The sequence below is a fragment of the Pteronotus mesoamericanus genome, unplaced genomic scaffold, assembly GCF_021234165.1.
Source record: "Pteronotus mesoamericanus isolate MK-2021 breed Mesoamerican mustached bat unplaced genomic scaffold, CSHL_Meso_final contig_182, whole genome shotgun sequence".
NCBI lineage: Eukaryota > Metazoa > Chordata > Mammalia > Chiroptera > Mormoopidae > Pteronotus > Pteronotus mesoamericanus.
Genome location: NW_026555078.1, coordinates 26,076,704 through 26,086,390, shown reverse-complemented (window position 1 = coordinate 26,086,390; position 9,687 = coordinate 26,076,704). Strand labels below are relative to the sequence as shown.

The following is a 9,687-nucleotide window of genomic DNA, read 5'->3' as shown; positions in this document are numbered from 1 at the left end:
CAGTGGTATTAAATACATTCACACTGTTGTGCAACCACCATTACCATCCATCCTCATGACTCTTTTAACTTACACCAAACTCTGTACCTACCAAACGGCAACTCCTCATTCTCCCCTTCTCCCAGCCCCTGGCAAGCACCATTATACTTTCTGTCTTTACAACATTGACTCTTCTTAGGTACCGCATGTAAGTGGAATTACACAGTAGGTATCATTTTGTGACTGGCATATTTTACTTAGCATAATGTTCTCAAGGTTCATCCATGTTGTATCATATTCCAGTTTCATTCTTCTTTGAGGCTAACATTCCATCATGTATATGTATGTTTGCTTATCCATTCATTGAATGTACATGTGGGCTGCTCCCATGTTTTAAGCTATTGCGCATAATGATGCTGGGAACATGGGCGTACAGGTATCTCTCTGGGATCTTGCTTTCACTTCTTTTGGGTATATACCCAGAAGTGGAATTGCTGGATTATATAACAACTCTTCTTTTTTTTTTTTGAGGAACTGCCATAGAGTTTTCCACAGTGATTGTACCATTTTACATTCCTATCAACAGTGCACAAGGGTCACCAGCACCTGTTTGGGTTTTTTTGTTGTTGTTGTTAATTTAAAGAGAGATGGGAGGGGTTAAAGGACTTGAAGAGGCTGATACAGAAGTTTGGGGGGAGGTCCTAGGAGAACAGTAAATGGAAATGCAAGGATGAATGAATTAAGGTTCTTCTTTGTGAGTAGGGGAGTACATTTCAGTCTTTTACACTATGGGGAATAAAACTTGACGTATGTGCTCAGAAGCAGTCGTCCTACTGTGGAGTCATCATGCTCAGAGCACATTGGACTCAGAGCACATTTGGTAGAACCTCAGGTGTCTTATCTTTATCCACAAAATGGGGGTGATAACTTCTCCTCCAGGATTGCTGTAAAAAGTTAATGGGTACAAATTCTTAGCCCAGTAAAAGGCTTAGAGTATTTGATACGTGATAGCTTTTATAAATGATTCATTTGTGTATAAGTCACCACTTCAAGTAACAGCTAATTTATTGCAGGTAATAGTATTAACTGCAGGTTACGATGTGCCATGCTTTGTGTTGCTTTACATGTATTATCTAATGTAATATAACACTATAAACTACCGTTTTACCTGCATTTTACAAATGAAACTGAGGCTTAGATCAAGAGCCTTTCCCAAAGTCACACAGCTGATAAATAGCAGAACCCAAGTGGGATCCCAAGGGTCTCTGCATTCCAAGTCCCTGACCTTCACCCTGGGGGATTCTGGCCAGAGACGTCTTACCTGAACTGAAAAGCACCAGTGAGGACGAAGGGGCTGTGGCTGATGTCCTTCCTGGCTCTCGGCCTCACGTCATCTGGCATCCACTAAGTTTGACTACAACTTATTATATGATTAATTCGGACTATGATTTTAAAAGAAGAGAACTAAATGATTAGACAGAAAATCTGAACATCAGAGAATGGGCAGGAATATGGACAGAGCCAATCAAGAAACACTGGCCTAATTAGTCAGTGAATACACATCTTCCAGTGGACTCTTAGGTATGGGGAGTGGCATGTAGCTATCCAACTTGGGGTGTTTTTTTTTTAAATATTTTTTATTGTTCAATTAGAGTTGTCCTAAACCTACCTTTTCAAGAATAAGTTATACAATAAACATGTATCATTAAAAGCAAATTTTAATTTCCCTTGCTATTCCACAGTTTTAGTCTGTTTATAAATAATCTGTGAATTTGATCTACTAGAAACCACCTGGATACACTATTATATAAAAATCTGGGAAATAGGAATTGGACTGTGTATTTACTTCGCCTCCATCATAAATATTTATTTACAGACAGGTTAGGATTAGATAGATATTCCATTGAAATAAACTGAAATTTGAGTCTTTGTAAGTTTTCTTACAAGCTTTTTCTCCCCCCCCCCGCCCCCCGCCCTGCCATTTACCAAGACTTTCAGATGTTACAAATGGTTATGCTTTGAAATACAAAATTGCTAAGCTTTAAAAAGATTTTTCTCTCCCCAACTCAGAGTTTAACAGGACACATTTAGTTAGCTCTATGGGGTTCCAAGTCTAAGGTGATCTGATCAGTCACCTGAATCAAATGCTTTAGTACGAAAGTATCCTACTGTTGACTCAAGATGACACTCCTCTCATCACATCACAGTGAGATACGTCCCCTCCACTTGAATCTGAGCAGGCCCTGTGACAGCTTGACCCATAAAATATGACAGTGATGCCGCGAGTTTCTGGGCCCAGGCCTCAAAGAGTGAGCGGTTTCCACTCCTTGTTGGTTAGAACAATCATTCCCAGAGCCCAGTTGTCACACTGTGAGACGCCCAAAGCAGCCCCCTAAGGAGGCCATGAACTCAGGCCTCTGGCTGAACCCCAAGCCAACAGCAGCACCAACTTGCCAGCCGCGTGAGTGGGCCATGTTGGAAGGGAGTTCTCCTGGTGTCCCTAAACCCAAGCTGACGCTGGAGGAGCAGAGACAAGACAATCGCTCGTCTTGGGTTATGCCACTAAGTTTTGGAGGAGTTTTTTACAAGCGACAGACACTGGCCTGCTCGTGACTGTCTCTAGATGAGCCCGAATGTGCCAACCCCACTGTCTCACAGCTAAGTGGTATGGTTCACAAGGTCACAGGGGTCAGAAACAAACACACAGTCAGGCACCTGAAAACTCTTCACTGCTTCTTTATTAGGATGCACCCACAGTACAGAGCCTCTCACACATCTGTGAAAGGGGAGGGTTACATTTCTCTTTGGGAGCACCTTCATTTTCGTTTCCGTTACCACTTTGACGAAAGTAAATCATTTTCAAAGAAAGACATTTTAAATTCCAAGTGTTTAAGACTCAGCTTGCATTTTGTTGTGTTTGAAAAGGAAGTAGTAGCATATTTGAGCCAGAGCTGGAAGATTGTTTTGTGGCATTTTAATTTTGATGGTGGAAAAGACGTCTTCACTGTCTGGTTGAACCAGTCTATAACTTTCATATGCAACTTTTCATATCAAAAATGTTTCATTTTTACCTCTACCCACAAACAGATGCTGTTTAAACACACACACACACACACACACACACACACACACACACGTACACATACAACTAAACAAAACCATTCATGAACCACAGCATTTCTAACAGGGAAAATAAACTTTTGCTGCCCTCTCCTGCTAAAACAATGAAATACTAAAATACCAAAAGATTTATGAAGCTAAAGCGAAATCCTCAAACCAAAAGCAATGGACATGTCATTCTCATATATCTCAATCAAAAATCAGACAAGAACCAGAAAATGTATTGGTAATATTTATATTTGAAAATTCCCCACTGATACATGAGGTTTGGATTACAACTTATTTACAATAACTGATTTCTAAAAAAGTAAAGAAAGAGAAGGGAAGAAAGAAAAAGGAGGGAAGCGGGAGGGAGGGAAGAAGGGAGTAGAAAAGGAAACCTATATTCATAGACATCATAATATGGGGTGTTTATTTCCAAGAGAGATACTACTGCTGCTATCGTGCACAAGAAGCAGCACAAATGAACATTCCACTAGTTCGAAATTTGCTCAACTTTCTCTCAAGATGCACAATTCTTTTAGATTTTCAAAATTAAATACTGAGAAATATAAAATGCATTGCCAATATACCTACTACAAAAATCCTTTGTGGCTCGTTCCTTAACTCCACTCAAAAAAAGCAGCTGAGCCAGAATATAAAAATAAAAATATTGATGTGCAAATAAAACATCACCGTTCATGCCTGGTGTCACCTGTCTACTGCAGGTGACTGTCACTTTGTGATAACATTGGTAATAGCATCAAAAGAGAGAATCTTTTCATTTCCTGGGCCAGGTCAGTGCATCCGATTCAAGGGGGGAAAAAAGACAAAAACAGAGGGGGGGAGGGGAACAAAAACAAAACTCTTAAAAATGCCAATAACATCCATACACTTTCCCTTTCCCACCCCCCAGCCCCACAAAAAAATAAAAAAGCTTTTAAAGCTCTAAATATACTTTTTTCTTCTTTCCATAATGTGATTGAGCCTAGGGCTATACGTTTAAGTATAGCAGGTGCAATTACAAGCAGTTCCTGGCTCTGCACCCTGGACTGCCCCACGCATAGGAGGTACAAAATAAATTAAACCCTTCCCTTTAGGCAAGCAGCCCAAGATGAAGGAGCATAACCCTGCTTGTGAGTATCCAGCGGCATCGAGGGTATTATTTATTTCTTACTTTTTTATTTTTTATTTTATTTTATTAAAAAAACATGTTAGGGAGAGCAAAATATAATAAAATTTAAAAGGACACCAACTAAATACTGAAGGAAAACAACTGGGGACACTTGCACAATGAGAAAGGAATGCATGCTTGATTCGAGGGACGAAATGGGTCAATTCACTCACATGGTTTTTCTAGGCCCACAGCCTAAGGCCTCAGCATCACTCTGAACCACAGGGTTTTTGTTTGTTTTTTTTTTCTTCCAAAGACACTCTTAATCCTACCCCTGAAACCAATATGGCAGGGATAAGTTTGGAGTGATCATCCATCACTCACTAACTACAATATTCGCTATTTAAAAAATAGATTTATATATAGTTCTGGAAATTAGGAAGCAAACAAAATATAACACAAAGATGCATTTGTCACAATGAGCTCAAGTCGCAGCAACAGGAGAAATGTGGGAAAGGACAGAGAGGGCTGCTGCAAATGCAGCAAGTACGTCCTTAAATATGTCACATAGTGCAACAGTCAGATGACCTCAGTTACTCTGCGTCACTGGACACAACATGACACAGGTCACATTGTCACTTTCAATTAAAAAAGAAAAGACAGTGTTTCTTCTCAGAAGTTGCCCTATCAATTTTAGACATATATCTGTAATTGCTTCTTTAAATATGTCTAAAATTTCGCTTCACTCTTCTCAGGTTGGAATGATCAACATATAAATTGACATCAAGGATATCTGTGTAGTTCTCACCTTAACCCTGAGGACAGGGTAAGGTGCAAAAACAGGACCCTGGTCTTTCTCATTTCAAATGACTGCATTTCATTCTAATGGGCAGAGATATTTCATAAACCTGCGATTTTAATGTCCACTACCTAAAAAGATGAAATAATGCCAAACAAAAGTTTATACTGACAAAATTAAATGTAATGCAGAGTCAAAACTAATGGGCTAAAATCATAGGTGAATTGTTGCAAATTTATTTTTTATCTTTAGTATTTGAACTTGCACCTTTGCTCCAGCACTTTGAAAGGAAGTTGTTTCATCTTTGGCAGCCTCAGCCAATTTTACCTTGAATCCCCGTGAATGTTCTTTAAAAAAAACAAAAACAAAAACAAAAAACACTACGAATTCCATTAAACCATGTTGTGTTTGGTGTTGCATATGACTCTTTTACTGCTCTTCAGAATTAACAATGCCAAGTTTTCTTTCTGTTTTACAAGGTTGTTGAGATGACAATATCCATACTTAGCTGACTTTTACGCACAAACTGTGGCCTGACAATCCTGAAATACTTAACAGGGAAGAAAGGTCAGCGGCCTTTCTGCTCCCTCTTTTTTTGAAACACTACAACTGCATATTCTACTTTGTATTTAAATGGAAGGAAGGAAATAATACAAGCCCATACTGATATTATATTTCTACTAAGAGCAACAACAGTTCATATGTTCATGTTTGCTGCTATCACAATTCAACGCATGAACACGGAGTCAGCTCTATACCATGAACACTGCTGGAAGTGATGGTTTAGGATTATCAACTCACGCTGCCACATCCATAACAAGCAAAAGCATCCTGGAAATAAGCCCCCAAACACATAACTTTCAGTACATAATAATGCAACCACATTAGGTAAGTACATACTGTACACAAGTTTTATCAGCATTTTTATCTCCCCAAGATGTTAAGAGTCCTCTTTTAAATACAAAGCAGAGAGCCAATAAGATATATCTATAATACAGCCCTAGATTTGTTTTGTTTGTTTTTTGTATTTTTTCTTAAACAATTTGGTCACAATGCACCTTTGATATAAAAGCATTTTTAAACTTTATTATTAATACTCAGGACATTAGGAATTTCCAGATTTTTTCAGTAGCATTTGTAGAACCACTTTTGGTAACAAATACAGTAGTTAGGAATATGCATCCAATTCAGAATGCATAATAATGTGTATCCTGAATCCTTTCCGGCTAAAAACAGGGCTGGCGCTGTGATGAGATATAGGAGAATCTACAAAAAAACACTGTAACATGTTTGTTTTTTCCCAGAGGCTACATCCTCTTTTGCTGGAATACTTTATAAATACATATTAAAAAGTAAGGCAACAACTCCAAACAGTCCAAGCTGTTTGCTCAACTCCATTCCCAATTAGATTCGCAATCCTGGCGATCAATTTCACGGTTGTACTGTTTAGTGTTTGTCTTTCTGATTTCAAAATGGTCCAAAAGGATGATTTCTGACATCTCTAAAACATCTCTGGTATGTGTGTGTTCAATGATATACGCAACTAATACTGGTCAGGTACTGAAGCCTATGATGTCCCAGTGCCTGTTTTCAAAGGATTCAAGACATTGATTTGGATTCATCATAAACTTGCATGAATCCAAAATTCCCTTCCCTACTATGTTTATCACCTCTTCTCTTTTACTCCTAATTTTAAAACTAAAGGAGTACCAGGACTACCTGGCTACTGGAAAGATGTTCACTCCAGTACATAAAACTTTTTATCAGGGGCCTTTGTAATTAATTCATGGCCCTGTTCCATGTGGACAATCAACTCATGAAGATGTGCAAAAGGAAAAGATGTCAAATTACAATCAAGTTATCCAGAAGAGGATGTTATACAAACTTATATGGAAATGACAGTCTTTTTTTCTTCCTTTACTATAAATACATTTAACAGCTTAGCAGAAAGACAAGCTAAATTTAAGATTGTTCACATTTAAAAATTGTTTCATACTCTCTGCTAATGATAAATAAGGAACTCCTGACAATGGAATTTTAACAGCAATTTCATTAACAGATCTCTGAAGACTGCTTTTTTTTTTTAATAAGGGTTAGAACAATGATTATGTTTGCAATGTTCTGAGAAGTCCATCTACTGTCCAAACTTTGGATTGAAGTCCTTATTTTTTTTTTTCCTTTACTTAGAGACAGGTATATACAGTGCTGTTGTAATAATGAAACAAATGTGAAATCTACTGTAAAGTTGCACAATACAGAAAACTGTTGCTCCATCTTCTACTACATAAATGTGTGACTCCACAGGTTAGTAATGCTGTTGTCATCGTTTCTGTTAAGTTGGAATTATCCCATCACGTCGAAGACCTCTCTTCAACTCCAGATCCTCCAGTTTTTTCCATAATTCTTCACGCTCCTTTTCTTTCTTTTTCTCACTAGGAATGAAACAGAACACAAGGTAAATAGCTGGGAAGGTCTGAAAAGACTATTCATCAATAACTGCCCCTGTAACACACTTTTCCCAATGTATGTTTTAAAAAGGGTTTGGAGAAGTTTGGCTTTAAGCTTGTGGGTGTTTTTTTATTTTTGTTTTTTCTCTCTTGCTCTTTGTTTTGTTTTTTTGGTTTGTTTGTTTTTTGACACTTACATAAAGTAGTATTAATGAACAGAGTAGATGACAAAAATATTTTAAGATTTTATATGAATATTCCTATATACTTAATACAGAATATTAACTTCAAAATTACTGCGAAACAAAAACAGGGATCACTTATCTGTATTTGTTATCCTAAAACCAAGGACATATTAGTAACTTTCACTTGGGGTCTAGTTAAAATCTAATTTTCTCTTTGTCTCCAAGTATTTAATTTCTCAAAAGGGATGCTAGAAATGACGCTGATACAGAGAATGTAATAGATCAAGAAAATATACTTCCTCTTTATGAGTATTTTTCCTACACTAAGTATATTTAAACTCTTTAGCAGTATCTTGTCTGTACAAGTATTAATGAATCACAAAATCTAAATTATTACCTTGTTTTATCCGTATGTATATATGAGGTCTGTCTGGAAAAAATCCAGCTATTGTTAATAAAACTAGAAGTTTATGCGACATGGATGTAACCTGGCAGCCAAGGAGAGTGGACTGGAATGCACATGCATGAATAGTGACGACTTCACTGTACTAGTCAGAGGGGGCAGTAGATGCCGTTAAGTGAGTGCGTGTGCTCTGTGGCCATCATATTCAAAACAACTGAGCAGCCATGGGCTGGTGTGGTTTAATGGACTGAGCGCCAGCCTGTGAACCAAAAGGCTGCCAGTTTGATTTCCAGTCAGGGCACATGCCTGGGTTGCAGGCCAGGTCCCCAGTTTGGGGGAGGGGGGGTGTGCAAGAGGCAACTGATCAATGTTTTTCTCACACACTGATGTTTCCCTCCCTTTTTATCACTCCCTTTCTAAAAATAAATAAAATCTTTTTTAAAAAAAGACAAAATGATTGAGCAAGTAGAGCAACAAATTTGCATCAAATTTTGCATTAAGCTTGAACATTCCTCTGTGGAAATTATTTGGATGATTCAGAAGACCACAGCTATGGGCCACTGGTGATTGGCAGCTTCATCATGACAGTGTGCCCGCTCGTGCATCACGTCTTGTGTAGAGCTGTTTTGCCAAACAGCAAATCGCCCAGGTGACTCAGCCCCGCGACAGCTCAGATTTGGCGTCCTGCGACTTCTGGCTTTTGCCGAAACTAAAATCACCTTTGAAAGGGCAGAGATTTCAAACTGTTGATGAGATTCAGGACAATACGATGGGGCAGCTGACGGCGACTGGGAGAACTGCGTGAGGTCCCAGGGGGCCTACTTTGAAGGGGACTGAGGCGTCATTGTCCTATGTGTAGTGCTTCTTATATCTTGTGTCTTCTTCAACGAATGTCACTATTTTTTATACTACGTGTCTGGTCACCTTCTGGACAGTCCTCATACAAGCAAATTAAATATTCTTTCTTTTGTGATTTCAGTTTTAATTTACAGAACTTTGTTGATATAATTATATATTAAACTTTTAATGTTCCATGCCTTCAAATTTAGTTCAATATTAATTTGAGTAGTGATTTCCAGTCTTTTGGAAAAATTGGTAAAATTTACCTAAACTCTAAATGTCTAAAATAGGATTAACAATTTTAGTTTGCCAAGGACGTTTTTAAATAACATTTAACATCAACCAAGTTGGAAGTACATACTCTAGGAATACATGATTATTCTATAAGTTAAATAAATTTGCATTTATTAAAAATAATTCACTGCACTGTGTCCCTAGCTTCCCCATGTTGTGAGGAACCAGTAAACAGCGCACCCAAATGACACCTGTGCATTCATAAATTTGGATCATTCCTGGAAAACGCGGTTCTGCTACCTCAGGCATGGGTGGTATGGTCCTTGTGCTACTCTACCTAGGAAGGATTTAATGTCAGTTCCAGTACAATATTTACTCAGGGAAATCCACACACGTTAACTAAAATTTGTAAGTAATTCCAATGCTTCATATTTTTTATATCATCACCATTTTTTTAAAGTTATATTTGATAGCTATAGCAGTAGAAATTAATCTTCATTCCCCCTTCCCTCCAAAAATCTCTAGAAATACTTAAGTAACCTTATATTCTCATCTCACTAGTTTTAAGGGAATATTTAAGTATGTAA

General features: G+C 37.9%; 1 protein-coding gene across 3 annotated transcripts in view; it reads right to left on the bottom strand.

Moving 5' to 3' along the window:
• Positions 1-2,711: 2,711 nt before the first annotated feature.
• The window catches only part of PPP2R5E (protein phosphatase 2 regulatory subunit B'epsilon), a 138,967-nt gene continuing 131,991 nt past the window's right edge, over positions 2,712-9,687 (bottom strand). For all 3 annotated transcript variants that reach the window (XM_054567458.1, XM_054567460.1, XM_054567459.1), the window contains exon 14: positions 2,712-7,423. In XM_054567458.1, coding sequence (XP_054423433.1) covers positions 7,324-7,423 — 100 coding nt within the window. In that variant the 3' untranslated portion in view covers positions 2,712-7,323. The remainder of the gene's footprint in view (positions 7,424-9,687) is intronic.